This window comes from Strix aluco, chromosome 8 (genome assembly GCF_031877795.1).
Source record: "Strix aluco isolate bStrAlu1 chromosome 8, bStrAlu1.hap1, whole genome shotgun sequence".
NCBI classification, from domain to species: domain Eukaryota; kingdom Metazoa; phylum Chordata; class Aves; order Strigiformes; family Strigidae; genus Strix; species Strix aluco.
Genome location: NC_133938.1, coordinates 17940057 through 17956939, shown reverse-complemented (window position 1 = coordinate 17956939; position 16883 = coordinate 17940057). Strand labels below are relative to the sequence as shown.

The 16883-nt window shown below is 36.4% G+C and overlaps 1 protein-coding gene across 4 annotated transcripts in view; it reads right to left on the bottom strand.

Moving 5' to 3' along the window:
- The window catches only part of PKN2 (protein kinase N2), a 58060-nt gene that overhangs the window by 16007 nt on the left and 25170 nt on the right, over nt 1-16883 (bottom strand). For 3 of the 4 annotated variants that reach the window (XR_012624141.1, XM_074832431.1, XM_074832432.1), the window contains exons 3-6: nt 9079-9230; nt 4381-4498; nt 2639-2784; nt 2337-2550 (exon numbers count right to left, since the gene is read on the bottom strand). Coding sequence is in view for 3 of the 4 variants with exons in the window: in XM_074832431.1 (XP_074688532.1) it covers nt 2337-2550; nt 2639-2784; nt 4381-4498; nt 9079-9230 (630 nt within the window). In the remaining variant the exon portion in view is untranslated. Of the gene's footprint in view, nt 1-2336; nt 2551-2638; nt 2785-4380; nt 4499-6326; nt 8574-9078; nt 9231-16883 lie in introns of those variants that run through there. The other variant, XM_074832433.1, reaches the window with a different exon arrangement.

The following is a 16883-nucleotide window of genomic DNA, read 5'->3' as shown; positions in this document are numbered from 1 at the left end:
TGAAACTTAAAAGTACTCTTTTGTAACAGAAACTTAAGTCAGACTTGACCTAAAAATGGTCTGGCAGCATTATAGCCCACAGAACAGACACCAAGAAACCAGTCTGAGAAGAAATCCTGTCCTGTAGGGAACTAACAGCCATAGGTGACAGCTAAGCATTAGGCTATGAAGACAAAGAGATGCTATTGGCTCCCAAAAAAGGTTAAAAGGTAAAAGAATACTTCATTCCCAAACTCGGTGTGTGTGTGTGTGTGTGTGTGTGTGTGTGGTGTGAGGAAGAAATTAATCAGCAGAATGACGCTAATCTTGTATAAGAACTGGATGTGTATCAAAGTTCTGTTGATGCACTCAAAGTATGACAGTAGCTCTGATCTATTTTTCACAAAGTGTTAGAGGCAAAACACAAAGACAGCATTCATTTAAATCTAGTTCAATACAGAAGCTCTTTATGTAGCCAATATGAAAGTGAAACTATTAAGAACTTCACAAGCATGTAGCTCTGTTTTGATAATTCCTATTAGAAACTGTTCATATGTATCAGTAAATCATGTTTAAGAGGAATTATTTGTCACTATAATGTATCTGACCCATGATTATGTATTACAGGAAAAGAATAAAAAACCAAGCTGTATTAAAACCAAGGCATGATACTTCCTGCCCATGGTCACCGATCATTTGAGATTTCATATGACTAAATAAAGTTGCCCTCACCACTCTGCAACTTTACAAGGACCCTCGGCTGAGGTCCTAATGCTTTTTACCCTTTGCTACTTGTCTCACTGAAGCAAAATGGAAGACAAGTAGACTCGCTCCATTTTATTATCATCACAGCTCAGCAGAACAGTTCCTCTTTTTGTTTTAAAATATAACTACACAGTACTTCAAAACTAAATTCTGATTGCAGTTACACATATATAATTACAGCAACATTTGAATTACAGGTTGTTTTTGTAATAAACTCACTCTGTTAATAGTTGGTTTAATAGTTACATGTAAAATGTTTTAGGAAACAACACCAACCCCAAACCTATCTGTATTAGTAATTCTTATACGACCACTTATTACATAAATTTAGTAAAGCAACATAGAATCACAGAATGGTTTGGGTTGGAAGGGACCTTAAAGCCCATCTAGTTCCATTCTCCCTGCCATGGTCAGGGACACCTTCCACTAGACCAGGTTGCTCAAAGCCCCGTCCAGCCTGGTCTTGAACACTCCCAGGGAGGGGGCAGCCACAGCTTCTCTGGGCAACCTGTGCCAGTGTCTCACCACCCTCACAGTAAAGAATTTCTTCCTTAGATCTAATCTAGATCTACCCTCCTTTAGTTTAAAACTGTTATCCCTTGTCCTATCACTACAGTGCCTAATAAAGAGCCCCTCCCCACCTTTCCTGCAGGCCCCCTTTTAAGCACTGGGAGGCCACTCTAAGGTCTCCCTGGAGCCTTCTCTTCTCCAGGCTTCCCCAACTCTCTCAGCCTGTCCTCATAAGGGAGGTGCTCCAGCCCCCTGATCATCTTCGTGGCATACCCCCAAGTAGTCAAAAGTATTTGCTTTTCTTTAAGAACACTGGGAGGCAAATGTTCAAGAGCTTTGTTAAAGTATGGCTCATCTCTTGAAACAGTTTAGTTCCAAATGAAGGACAGTAATTCCAGCTGAACCCAACATAGTAGTAGTTCCTAAGTCTTGCATTTATATATAAATGCACTGTTCCCTCACTGTTGGCTAAGTCTCAAAAAAAAAAAATTAAAATCTCCAGGTTTAATTGCAAGGAAAATAATTCACACCAATAAATAGAGGCTTCAACAGTTCCATGCTTGTTTGTTAGGATCTCCCTCTTTGGTTTAGAAATATAATGCATGTTCTGGTAGCATAAATCTCACCTTCTAGGAAGCCAGTGTGGTCCAGTGGGTAAAATAGGGACTGGGAGAAAAGCTGAGTGCCTATCTCCAGGTCTGCCACAGACTTGTTGTATGACACAGGCAAGTCACTTAACCCTTCTGCACCTCAGTTTCCCCATCTGTAAAATGGGGATAATGATACCCACCTTTTAAAGTGCTTGATAATCTAAAGATGAAAGGTGTTAGGTAAACGTTAGTAATATTGTTCCACAGTGACTTAACTGAAGGCCAGAGCTTCACCTTTTCAATAGGATTACAAAAAGTCAATAAAAGAAACTTGATCTGCATTTTTTTGGTGCACAGACACTTGGAAATTCTAAATGCCTTTGTTTAGGAAAAGAACGACAGTGAAATATGTCCAGAAAGAAATAAACTTGGCACTAAAGACTTATTTTAAACCGTTTAATAAAATTAAAAAAAAAGCTCTATAAATCATACCTGTTAAAGCTGCTGGTTTGGACAGTGTACTATACTGGTTCTGAGTAGATATTACACTTTGACGAGGACTTAATGTGGGTGAAGAGACCAATGAAAGCTCCTCTATAATAATACTGCTTTTGGGATGGTTTTTAGGAAGTTCATTCAATCTCTGTTCCAGTGAATACTTCAAGAGGTCCAACTTCTGGCTTGATTCATTAAATCTTGCTTGCGCCTTTTTAAAATTAAAAAAAATAAATAATTTTTTTTTCTTGAAAGAGCATTTAAAATAAAGTATCAGAAATTGTAATGACATAAATTACTTCTGAAAGTGCCTTTCTGTCGGTAACTTTCCCAGATCCAAGTAATTTCATCACATTTTTTGCACCTTCTGCTACAGCATACTCTATCCTAAAATGATGCCGTAATTCTTCCATTCGGAGTTCAAGAGGGCTTATCACAGGTTTTGCTGCAAAGAGATATAAACAAACAACCTTCATTGAAGACGATGCTGATGTTTAATTTCTTTAATATTAACCCTTCCCCCATATAAACAGAGGGGAGAAAAAAAGAAAAAAAGAAAAGTGAGAGATGCAGATTTGGTAGTCCAAAGAAAAGCTTGAAGTATGTCATAAAAGAAACAGTGAAATTTTAGGCATCTGCATTTGAAGGAAAATATAGCTGATCAGGGCCTCAATCCAATAAACAGGTCCTACTCCTTGATGAGCTATAATTGTTGTAGGAAAAAGAACATGTCTTCAGAGGGCTTCAGGGACAAAAGCCAAATGTCCCAAACATCATTTAGCTGGCAAGAAGGAGGTTTTGAGACTTCCACATTTCTGAACCATGCTCTGATTTATCTTTCAAACTACTCTGTAGCTAAGTAGATCCCTGATCGGTTTCTGATAATTCTCCTGCTTCACATGAAATCCCAGGGACTCTGGCTTTTGCCAGCACAGAGAATGTAAGAGGTCCCATACACTGCCTTCCCCAAAAGGGTTGGGTTAACCGTTCTGATGTCCGCTTCTTGCAGTGTTTAGATTTCCTAAGCAGAATTAGGAAGTTTCCTGGATATATTCCTTCCTGTTTAAAGCTCTAAGAGTAGTAGGAACACAAAAAGCATTTGAAAGCCCTTTCTAGCTTGAATACCTTTCTTTTTCTTTTAAACAAATGATATACATAATCCATGTGTTAATAAAGTGCCAGAAGTGCCGTAAGTGTAAAAACAAAGAAAACCAACCCCCTCCCCACACAAAACAACACACACACGCACAGAGGTTTTTCATTATCTAGGATATATCCAGGCCCTGATTATGAGCATTGTCATACAACTTCAATATTCAGAAATGAATATGAATAAAGTTCAAGACTTAGAGATGTACCGATATGCCCACAATTTTATAGTACACTCATGCTATTGTAGCTCAGGAGTAATTTTTAAATTTATTTAAAGATTTCCAAAGAAATGCAAGTTTAAAACTACTTCTGAAATGCAGCACAAGTATTTCAAGTCAGGTCATTTTTAAAACACTGATTCTTTTGTCATTTTAAAAATAGTCGTTTACTACCCAATCTAGCCTAGATACCCATAAAGACAGCAAAACTTCACCTCCATCTGTGCTCCCATTAGTCATAATAAGGTCAATCTATTTAAGTATGACAGCAGGCTTTGTACCTGCTTTGAATTTTTTGTTTTTAGGATAGTGAAAAGATTACACGCTTTAAAGAAAATAACTAGTTTAACTAGTTATTGTTAAGACAAAAGAAAGCATGCATGAAGGGAGAATGAAGGCCACAAAGCAAAAATGAACTGCGTAAGATATAAAAAGGATGATGAAGAGAGATTATATTTCTCTTCATTAAGCTTAAGGTATTTTGCTTGAAGTTAGATGTATCTGGCATCCTATCACACACAATGGTATGCCTAGTCTCTGATTACTTTTGGTTCATGCAAGCTTTGTCTAACATTTTTATTGGAAATTTATGATAACTCTGTGTGCATATGGGTACATATCTACATGGCATTCCGACATTAATGATTCATATTTCCTTTCTACTCCATCACCATTATCAAAAGCCAATTCATTCGTCTGGACTGCCTGAAGAATCTGCATCCTTATAACTTCTATTTTTGTCTTGCTGTCCTGGAGCATCTGCTGAGCTGTGGCAAGTAGTTTTCGATCCTATTAAAACAAACAAACAAACAAAAAGTTAAAGTTGTAAACATTTCATGAAACAAAACACATTGAAATCTTCAAAACCCACATGCTTTCAGAACAAGAACTAAATTTCTGTAGTTCATTTGGTATAGCAGACCAATTCAACTAACCACAAAAGGATACTAGTGGAAATAAGTTAGGACAGGGGCATATTCTGGTTGATTAAAGGCTGTAAGGCATGGAAACTGTATCTGTTTAAAGCTGAATAAAGGAGGCATGATCTAGCAATATTACATGTGTAGATTAATGTTTTGTAAGCTGATGCTAAAGAAAGGACAAGATATTAAGTGCAAAATACCTCCACCCTATGTAGAATGACTCGCGTTTATTGTATGATGAGAACTCTTCTAATAGACAAATTTTCTAGACTAAATCCATATAAAAATTATTGTACATTATACATTTGAGTTCATTTTATACCTTGAAATTAGAAATATGAAGTTAGCTTACATAGCACATTATAAGTCCACACTGTTCTTCTGAGCAAATCAAAGCTAAATATTTTCTTGCGTAGATAGATACATAATATACAAGGGTTACTTCATTAGCTATTTCATCAGCAACTTAAAGTACAGTACTTTTAATCTAAATAAACTAAGCTAACCAATTTTTGTTTTCAAAAGCAGTAACACAAGAAGCAGTTTAGGAGAGGACATTTCTGAAGATGAATTTTCAGACTAACTGATGATACCATTTCCTTGTCAGGAGCACAGCCAGCCATCCACACATTTCTCAGGTACATCATTTTTTGTCCTCCAGTTACTAGAGAACTGACTTACAATGTACTGACTTAGAATGGATTATCAAATGGTTCTTGGATGTGGAACTGTGCATGTGCTTCTATGGCTGCTGCACGGCGCTCTTTACATGTTCTGGGAATTACCAGACAACTTAAAGGTGATCCGACTTGCAGTAAGAACAAAAAAGGCATATAAGAAAGTTTAAGGCAGTCTATTTGTCCTGTCTGTGCAGTACCAATCAATCACAGTAATTAATAGAAGTCAGTGTAGATGAATATCTCACTTGTTATAGCCCAAAAGGTATTTTGGTTAACTCATTTTGTAGCCACTCTATAACCTCATTAATAAGTTACTTTCCCATAGACATGGTTTATACTTATATTTTTAATTTTATAATGAAGTTATAAATTATTTAAGAAGTTAAAGAAATTCAATTCTTCCCCTTATCACAACCAAGACAAAGAACTGCAGTGTAGCGCAGATACCCTGAGCTAGAAATACTGGCACCATGAAGTATACTGAGAGAAATATCAGTATTCTAAGAAAAATTTACATTCATAGAGCTTCTCTATGACCTTGTGCCTAATGTATTACTCAGATATTTTAATGCTGCCCTATGTTCTGCAGAGTAGATACACCAAGAAGTACACATAAAAAGGCTTTGGCTGCATGTGGAGAAATTGTGCCCCCTCTGCACACCATAGTCTCAGAACTCTTGGTTTTAAGTTTTAGTATTAATCAACACGTCAGAGAGATGTCACTAGTTTTCGTATTTTAAGATTCCATGTTAGCTATCCAATTATTTAATGAGTGCACTGAACTTCCTAAATAAATGCCTTCTCAAATACAAATGTCAACTTTTGAAATAACCACTGTCTACAGCAGACTATGATCTAAGAAACAGATTAGAAACAGCCATAGAATTCTGTATTAAACCTTATCCATGCATCATTCTGATGTATAAATACGCTGCAAGTGTTTCTTTGTCTGTATCTTCACTTTTATCTTATTTTTGATCTTGCTGCTCTTGATTGTTCCTCATATTCTCTTACCGCAACGGATTTGCTTGCTCAGGGGCAACATCAGCCCTTCAGTGTGTAGAATGGAGGTAATTCAGGATTATAGAGATATCCTTATGCTTTCAAGAGACAGAAAATCCCATCTTCAGAATCAAAATGGATGTGTTATACTCAGCAGCTCTTTTAGTGTTGGAGGCTGAATACAAAGTATTTCAAGGCATCTCCTGAGTATAGAAGAACTGACAGCGCCTGTAAAACTGATCTGCAAAGCTGTTGTGGGATCTTAGAGAATCCACACAAGTCCAAGTAAAGATGATCAGTATCTCAGAAACACTTAAGTCTGAATAGGTTAAGCTGAATGTTACTGAAGCAAGTAGAGTAAGGACAAAAGGAAGACCTTCCCATGAGATGATGGGTTTATTAACAGACTGCTTTTTCATTTTTAAGAAACAAATTATGACCTCCCTCCATTAAATTTAGGTCTGAAAATAATACAACAAATTTGAAATTATATCACATAGCACACCTGAATAAAGGTCACAAAAGAGTTTAATATGTTTTTAAAGAGGGTCCTGCAACTGCTTTTTAAAGAACTACTGGATTACTGGGGTTGGATTCAAACTGGGCATTTTCTGCCCCTTTTGCCCACCTCATCCAGACACTTGAGTTGTTTTAAGCTCTGCTTTTTATAACGTAATCACCATGATCAAGCCTACAGTTTAAACCCGCCAAATTAACTCAGTAGTGAGTATTAAGAACATGAGAGAATGAATACGCACCATTTCCATCCTGTTTAGTGAAGAAGCTGGCAACGCTTTTTGTGTTTTCCAGCTTGCTCTCCCCAGCCCAGTTACTATATATACAATCTGGCAGGCTGATTAAAGCATTTACCAATTGCAAATACAAGATTCAATCATCAATTTTAATTACATGCCTCAGTCATAAAGCAAGCCAGAATTTATCCTTTCTACCTAGTCTGATCAAAGCCTGCTAACAGTGTCTAATATTATAGCCTGAGTGTTTAGTTAAGCTTTTCAGGCTGTTATAAGGTTACTTACTGAGGGATTACTAGGAACATAATTCATGTATGTCTTTTGATCCATTTGGGTCAGCTGATTATTATTTTTAAGTGTACCTGATGTTAAGTACATGGCCCCAGAGGATGTAGACTCCAGGGTTTCCAGGAGCTGAGGGACTGTGGTGCATGGACAGCATTCCCAGGCTCTTAGTCATAAGGTGCACTCCACCTGCCCCAGGCTAGCAGGTTACAGGCCACTTTCAAATAAGGCTACCAAAGTACCAGCTGGTTCAACAGAAGTGCTGCTGGGACAGAATAAGCTTGATGGCATCTAGAGTCCATCTAGTCTAAACTAATTTTTCTGGGAGTGCACAACATTCTCTGTAATTTCTTCGAGGTACAAGAAAGTCATACAGTAGGCAGATACAAAGTAATCTGCCTCTCCACCAGTCCCTAGCAGTAATTCACTCAGAAGCATGAAGCTCCCTTCCAACACTTTCTGGTTAGTATCAATTATAAGGGGTAGCAACACAAGTCACAGATGTCTACTCTTCAAGTCAAACACTTCTTTTTAGTAAGTTCACTGACCTAACGAGGTGTTGGCTCAGTCAGTTAAGAACTTAAAACATTTCAATTTTATTTACTATTGTCTGGACACAGAAACATCTAACCAAGGTACTATATACTGCTTGTTAGATCTACATTTATGTTTCCCCTTAGTTTGGAAATTCATCTCCTTAATGATTTAGTAAAAGTAAATGGAAAGAACAGGTAATGAGTAACTAATGCGTGAAGGGGCAGGTAAGTAGAGGATCCCTCCCCCTCCCTTTTTTCTCATTTGAGAACTATTACTCCCTTATAAAATATGAGCAGGGGGGTGGGGAGGGAAGTTTGTTGGGTTTTGTTTTTGCCTTTTGTTTGTTTGTTTGTTTGTTTCATTTAAAAGGTTTGGCTTGTCTTTCAGTTGAGTTAAGGGATTCTTAGAGTATGATGAATTTTATTTCATAGTTCGGACTATGTAATAAGTCAAACTGATTTAAGCAGTTAGCAAACACTTCCCCTCCCGCCTCCTTGGAGAATTTCTGTTGCTATCAAAAGAGAGTGAGTGCAAGCAAGCATATGTTTAAAATTCAGATCTAGAAGTAAGTGTGCCTTTATTTTTAATTTCAGGTTGATGCTATCAGATGTTACCCCTAGAATACCACACTTCTGTAAAAAAAAGTATTTTATGTGTATGTGTACTAATGCAGATTCTAACAACTCTATCAGAATACTACACACATCTTATTAAAACAAATATTTGGTACAAATTTTTTTACTTCCAACTACAACTAGATGGCCAGTTCAGAAGCATATTTGGAAATGCCACCTTCTGTGTAATTATCACGCATTTTACCACTTTAAACTAAGGGATTTTTTTTTTTTAGCGAAGGTCAGAAAAGCATCAGATACCAGTGTCATACTAAGCTTTGCTGCTAAAGAATCACAGGTGATCAAAGATTACTAGATGTACTAAATTTAGTAAGCAGGGTTTCTTAGTTAGGTTGAATTGCAGGTGGACAAATTGATAAAACAATCACTTGAGTTGGTATCAAACCACAACAAAAAATGGTAATTTGTAGCAGATTTGACATAACTGTTTAATCAAAATATACTCCGAACTAAAAATACTGAAATTGGATACTGTTCATACATTATAGGTTCCCACCACAGCAATATGAAAATCCACAGTCATTTCGTGTTCTTTTAAGCATTCCAAAGCCTTACCTTTGAAGAGCCATTTGAGTACATCTGAATCATATTTTCTGCTCCCTGTTTTACCTTCAGTTCTATATCCAATTGCTTCTTTAAGGCCATCAATCTGTTGTTAGTAGAAAAACGAGGATCGCTATTTGGAGTATCAGGAGTCCTAGGACAATCTGTGAATTAAAAGTAAGATGTAACGTGTGCAGAAAAAAAAGAAGAAAAAACCAAACCCCTCCCCCCAACCCACCCTAAAGTCTATTCTATTAAGTTATAGATTAAACAAAGCTGGAACATCATACTTAAGTACTAAGACTGACTCTCCTATCCAGAGCTACTTTGTAACTGCAAATGCGCCTTAACATGAAAAGCCTCACGAAAGCCTAGTGACTCCTACACATGTCCTAATTCACATGAATCACTTCCAGGAGTGGTAGAACAGGCAGGTTTGCAGCTAGGTCTGTTTTTGTTTCAAAGGAAATTTATTTATTCTGGACTGTCTTGAGTCAATTAAAAATGCAGTTTTCCATTAAGCTTTCTTACACTGCTGATTTTAAATCTAAGTGTTTTAAAAGCAAACTTGGGCAAGAATATTCAATACTAATGAACATAGTCTAAATACAGATATTAAGTAGATCCTCATCAATTCTACAGTGAACACTGCAGAGACAGTTTATGTCAAAATTAAGACTAGATAAAATGAGTGTTTTCCATAGTTGTAAAGCTGAACGATTTTTGCTCTGAGATTATAACAGAATCCTGGGATAACTGGATATATAGGCAGACAGGTTATTGAAAAACTGTGATCTGTGGGAAGGATAAAGCTTTTTTGTTTGACAATATTACTGTGTTTAGATCTCTATCTTGCTGGATTAATTTAATGGAATGCAAGTTAGTTTTATCAATCAAATTATATAGTCAAACTCTAACTTTTCTACCCTCCTCCAGAAAAGTCTATTAATCACTGGTTCACATTTCAGCTTCTGCAACATGAACTGTTAGTGAACTGAAAATAAGTGGCCACTGGACTATTTCCTAGTACTTAACTATTTCCAACATGACTGTCCTTTTAGCTAATTATCTTCTCTAACAGCCCAAAGGCTTCTCTTTCAAACTTTTTGTAAAAGAGGATAAATTATGTCCACTGTAATGTTTTTTTTTGTTGTTGATTTCTTCTACCCTAACAATGAGATAATGCCTTCTCTATGGGCAAATGACATCAGTTGGTCTCCTGGAAGATAATATTTACCCGATACCAACAGTACAGTCTTTTTTTCCAATTTTAATTAATTTTATTTGAATTAAAACCAGGATGATGGATCAAGTTCCTGAAGTCCTCAATTATTAGAAAACACAGGCATTGCACCAGTAACTTACAAATTATTAATTATGAAGTGTTATGAGGAGCAGATGTCTTATCTGCCATTACATATTTCTTCTGTAGAAGCTTCTGATAACTAGTTTTAGAGATTTAATACATTTTACTTTGAAGTTTGCTGTGTAATTTCCTCCTAAATTGCAATCTTTGCTGAGGCTACATACAGATTTCACGTAAGGAGAAGTTTTAAGTTCCTCTGCTGCTAATTCACTCTTCACTTCAAGCCATTTCAAGACTTTTACTGCATCCTCACTACTTAAAGGCAGTACAGAAAATACCAGGTTTTTTCTTCTTAAAAAAAGTTTAAAATCTGCATTATTCCTCATCTGTTTTGTTGTTCACCTCTTCAATGTTTTGGCTTGGTTTCTCCGTGAAACTGCACTCGAACTAGCTTTACCTTAAATCTGTTATTAATAAAACAAAGATTAACAACATGCTTTCCTCTCACTTACGTCTTCACATTCAACTAACCCTCACCTAATAATCCATTCAAAATTAGAACAAATGTGAAGCTTGAAAGTCACAGTGTCAAGTCTCCTTGTAAAGTAGATTAATTGTATAAATGAATATTTACCAACTTTAGATTTATGGTGTAGGCCTCTACCACTTTAAAGATCCCTCTGATAATCCCTGGGAAGACTGTGGGGCTCCTGAAGTCTGTTTTCACAACTTTTAAAGATGCACACAAGCAGTCTTCCTTTGCATTAGAACAACACTCAAGTTGCAAGACAAGGACTAATTAGAGATACCACAGTTCAGGTTGCCCAGGCAGCTGTTATTATCTCCCTTTGCGTGTCTGCACTGTGAAGGTGTAACCACATCACTTACCTGGGTCATCTCAAGAGTTGGTCTGCACTTGTGGACCTAAACTAGTTTAGTTTAAATGGTTCTACTATATGCTTTGTTAGTAACCAGCAACACAGGAAACTTTTCTGCAGTATGGACTAATTACTAGGAAGAAATCATGTTTTGCCTTCAGGCATAATAGCTCCTCACTAAACTCTCAAACATGGAACAATATGGTTTCTTAACAAAGATTTATTTTTTTTTTAAGGAAAAAAAAAATTTACCAACAGCTTTTCAGAAATGGCTTCCAAGTGACTCCTCCTCCCCTCTGACTCCATTACAATTCAGTAAGCAGCCTGAGGCAGCTTCTTATAGAAGAATTCAGATTAAAGTTTTACATCAGGCAGACAAACTGGTCCTATTATGGAAAGTGCTGACAATCTTAGCAGTAGCACTACAAGCTACATCTGTATTAGCTGTTTCCCTCCCTCTTTGTAATGTCCACTAAGGTTGTAATCACTTTGGTATGGCTAGTTATCTCTGATCTGTTTGTGTAAAGCACTATACAGAGGGGCTCAAATCTCATCTGGAGACATTGGTCATCTTCATAATACAAATAAGTAATAAATTCATCCAGATAATTACAATCAATGGGATTTATGTATATGCTTAAAGTTAAATAAGAGTTAAATATACTTATATCAAATTGATAGGTACTGGGTAAAATAAAGAGATTCTTCAGTTTGCCATGTTTGTTGGTCAATAAGGACAGTCCAAGACTTGCCATTTTGGATGCATTCAAGTCCAACTTCGCACAGGACAACAAGAGTTTTGCTGGGGTATGGATTAATGCCCCTAGGCATTTTCTTCTTGACAATGAATATCAAGTGAAGTAACAGATGTTATTTCAAGTGAACTTGACTTCATTTCAAGTAACTAGCATGTTATTTTTGCTGAACAACTATGAATGTTGTTGCTTAGCACTAAGCAGTTTTGTGCGGCTTGTTACCGAACACCCAAGCTGCTGGAAAAGCTGAAGTACTGCTTCTCCAGCACCTGCGATATTTTAAGTCTTATATTTTCATGAAAAAGAATAAGTTAACAGTGATAGTTTAACTGATTTATTCTTTTTAAATGTCTGGATTGCATCAGGACAGTGGCAGTTTTCAGTCCAAAACATTTATCTTAACCATGATCTTTGCTCTTCTGAAAACCTTTTCAGTTTGAGTCTTTACACAGTGCTCACCAGCAAAAACTTCTTGCTTTTAAATTGCCTTTTACCAGCACTCCCATTTAAATTATATTTATTAGAGTAGTGACAACTCTACTATTCTGAGATTGATGCTCATTCCTCTGGGGACTCCTCCCCAGATGCTAGGCAGGCTATTTCTTCAATAAGCTCAGTGTGAAATCCAGGATCCCATGTAACTTTCTGAATTTGGGTTCCCAGATGGTACTGCAGCATGCTGCTAAGCTACTCAATTAGCAGCAAGTGCCCTTTGGTAAATAGTTAATTTTAATCTTATTTGAGGATATTTAATTGCAGTTAGCCTCATCAGTGTCATACCCAACAGAAATACCTGTGATGCGTGTTTAGGCATTGCTAGAGGAGGGAAGAAAGATGCATCATCAGGCTTTTTTCAGGGAGTTAGATGGTTGTATCAGCACTTGAACTAAGCCATCAGTAAGTCCAAGGCAGCAGTGTACATTCTGCACTCAGAGAGCATCTAGCACTGACTTTCTGGAAACTTTTCAAGATCCATTGAATTTCAATTCAGTATTGGCTAATTTTAACTACTAAACTAGTGACAGCAGATTGTTTCAAATTGCTTCAATAATGTTATTCTATGTTAAAGTTCCCCAAAGTTACCATGAAATTCCTATGGATATGAGCCTGGTAGGTGGAGTCTGCTGTCTAAAAAGTCACTACCTCTACCAGTTTGGTTGCTACCTCTACCAGTTTCCAGTAATTGGTCTTCTATGGACACTTTGGTGTCTAACAGATTAACCTAGTCATTTTTAGGGACAAAGAAATCCCCCAAACAGTCTCTCTTATTCCCCTGTTAGCTAGTCATATTCTTAAACAAAATAATTTATTTTCTTTGTGACTCCTACAGCCAAATTTGATATAAAGTGGAGAGCTTAGAAGTTACTGAGGAGAATGGAAGAAGAGGCATGAACTTGACTTTCTGATTTCATGTTCTCCATGTTTTATCCAGTCTTGAGGATTCCCTCAAAGGTTTTCCTATTGTCTCGCCTCCCTATCCACTTTTAATGCAGCTCTATGGAACAGATTAATTTATCAATTTATATATATCCCATGTATCAACTATACGCCTAATTAAATCAGTGACTTGCTATAGGTAAGCTACTTCCATCTTATACCTCGCTGAGTCATATAAAAAAACCCCACAAGCTCTACTGCTACTTTTTAGACACACACAAAGAATATCAATCTGTATAGAAGTATGTTTTCAAGATACAAAATTTCTTCATCTCTAAGACTGAAGTAATCATCCCCATGTTACACATTAAAGTAAAATTCTCAGATTTTCAGCAGTAATGGTCACTAGGTTTGTCCTACTCATTTTGTATTGCTGCATTCTGCTTCACTTTTAAGTGCTGACCTACAAATTTTAAAACTCTGCATCCTAGTATGACTAATACATGGCACGATAAGGGCAGACCTGGGTACAAAGTCCCACTTCTAAAACAAATCTAGATTCACCAGCAACCCCATAATGTAAAGTAAACCTATGTTTACTAAAAGTTGTTTCTGAATCATACATCCACTGCCAAATCTACCCTCAGTCAGTAATATAGCTTTTTGGCAAACTACACTTTTTGGTTAAGGTTTAATACCAATTCTTCAAATAGTTGAGAAAATAATTTCCTGTGGCATTAGGACACAGATAACTTTCACCTCTAGGTAAACTACCATCAAAACATCTTAACTTGCTTGAAATTGGATGTTATTAAACCACATTTTTCTGCAGTAGATTCATTAACACTACACTTAATGGTTTTAATATGTATTGATTATACTGTGCTGATTACAAAGAAGTTACACTACAAGTTAGTGGTTTGTCAAAAAAGTAATGTAAGTTACTGCTTGATACCATAAGCAACAGTAAGAGTCACAACAGCTTGCATGTCATTTTTCAGCTCTGAATCCGGAGCACTTTACAAATACATGTTCACACCCACTTTTCAGATACAGGAACAAGGAAAGATTAAATGACTTTTCCAAGTTACCACAATGACCTGTCAATCAGTCAACAGAAACAGTCCAAAAAATTTTCAGGGATCAGGCCTGACAGGTCAAAGGGATCATCAGCTTGTGGGCAATGATTCTCTCAGTGTTACTTCTCAATGTATCTCAGTCCTGACTTCACTACTTAGAACCTGCAAATACCTACACAATATACTCTAGAAGACAAGGAAAACATAGGGCCACCCCTGAAAAATATTAAAGTACATAAAGAGAACATTGACCTTGACTCCCACAGCTCTTGAACACTCTTTACCTTATTTTCAGCATTCATGCTCTGTACAGTCTAAAAATTTCCAATATATTTCCTTCTCCCTTTTAAATCATTTGTCACTACTGACCAGAAAAAGGTCAAACATGAGCTAAAGTGAAAAGTTGTAATTTAAAATAAAGCTAATCTCTGGAAACAATGCACTTCTTTGGGAAGCTTCCATATTCATCAGTAAACAGTTATTAAACTCGCTGTTGCTAACAAGTAAAATCAAGAATTGCCAAACTGAGATACCTGTGACCTCTCCATGGAGGTATCTTCGTCAGATGGCAGTCATCTTTAGGGCTATGTGTCTATGTATTTGCTGAACATATATATATATATATATATATATATATATACACACACACACAGTTGGTGTGTTTTATATTACTAACCTTATTTTGCAAAGGTCAAGCTCACTAATACCTTAAATTAAACCTAAGACTTCAGTATTAAAAATCAGAGTATCTCCTAGATGACTTGCACCCATTAGTCTCAAGACAGACAGAATGCTTACTGATAGCGCTCCCCCTCCATGAATTAGTGACCATGAATGAGGAAGGAGACAGGCAAATAAATTACAAGGCAAACAGTATGAAAAATTCAAGCATTTCAATCTGAGGATGAGTGCTTGTAGATCTTTGATCTAAAAAGCAGTATTAAAAGAATTTAAAAGACTACTTTTTTTTTTAGAAGGTTATGCAATATAGTCTATTAAAATGGATCTTACACTACACAGAGAATATAAAGATCTTAACAGAATTAGTAAGTTTTTTCTTGCATATTTCAATAATTAAGTAAGACTCAAAGCTATCTACCCATAACACTTTGAATGGAATTAAAGTTAAAAACATAGTATTAAGGTTAGCATGCATCAAAAGCAGGTAGAAGCACTTAAGTTTATCAACCTTGATCTTTTATCCCTTGAGCCTTTTATGTAGTCTCTGATATTTGAACACAAGGCAAAATAAGCCTGGCTGCTAACAGTTATTCTTAAAGCAATGGGCACTGCTGGCCTTTTCAGAAGTGTACTAAGGATCTAAACAACATTATTTAGATCTTTGTACCCAAACCATCTCTTTAGAACTAGTAAATGCTTTCTTAGGGTCTACTGCATTTCCTGAATCATGCACAAGGACAATATTGCTCATTAACTCATTGTGATAGTTTTAAAATGTTACACTGGAAGGGGGCATTCCAACAAGAGCATTCTGTGCTCATCTACTTTTCAAGTTCTACTACTAAATGAACTTCACAAAAATTTATGTCCATACAGATTTTCATATTCGGTCTATACAAAGTTTGTATACACTTTTCTTTCTCTTCCACTCTTCCCATTCCTTTAAAAGCCACACTATGTCAACACAAGTGGATTTTCATAAATGTTAGCCAATATGAAACAGAATGCTTCATGCCTACTAAAACCCCAATGGGTATCTATGAAGCATGCATTATTGTATTCATTCCCATTCCATGCTGCAGCAACTACTTTGCCTCACTAGTTCCAGCTGTCTATCCCTCTGTCCCTTGTATCTCATGAAGGTCAAAGGCAAAAAATGCAGAGAATACAGAGAATACTGTGCAGGCCACCACGGACACAGCAACACTTTTGCAGCACGTCACAGGGTCAGATAGTATGAATTGCTGACATCACCTGCCAGTATTTTCCTAAATTCTCACTGTAACCAAGCTTTCTTCACAAGGATGATGCAGTCTTTTATTCTACTGCCCAAGCTTCTTAAGGCTTGGCATTCACTTCGCAAACACCTTCGATGGCTTGTGCACGTTTATTAGCTTTTTGCCAAGTTAATAAACTTGTTAATAAGTTGTTTTGCCAAGAGTCTGTGCAATGTGAAATCTGTTTATTTCACAAAATTCCGTCTTAAAATACAGGCCTGGTATTTTTAAAAAATACATTCAAAATTAGTACTGACTCACTGCCATGCCACAGAAAATACTAATTAAAACCATAAATTACGACCATTCTGTGATTCTGTGAAAACAATTTCAAATTGTCTTTAAAATGGTAGCTTCATTGTGGAAAAGCCTGAAGACTTAACAAATCGTTGCCACAGTAAGAAATGTTTGATAAGTTAGTCAGATAAATAGCATAACAGAAAAACAGTTTATAAAAGTTAAAG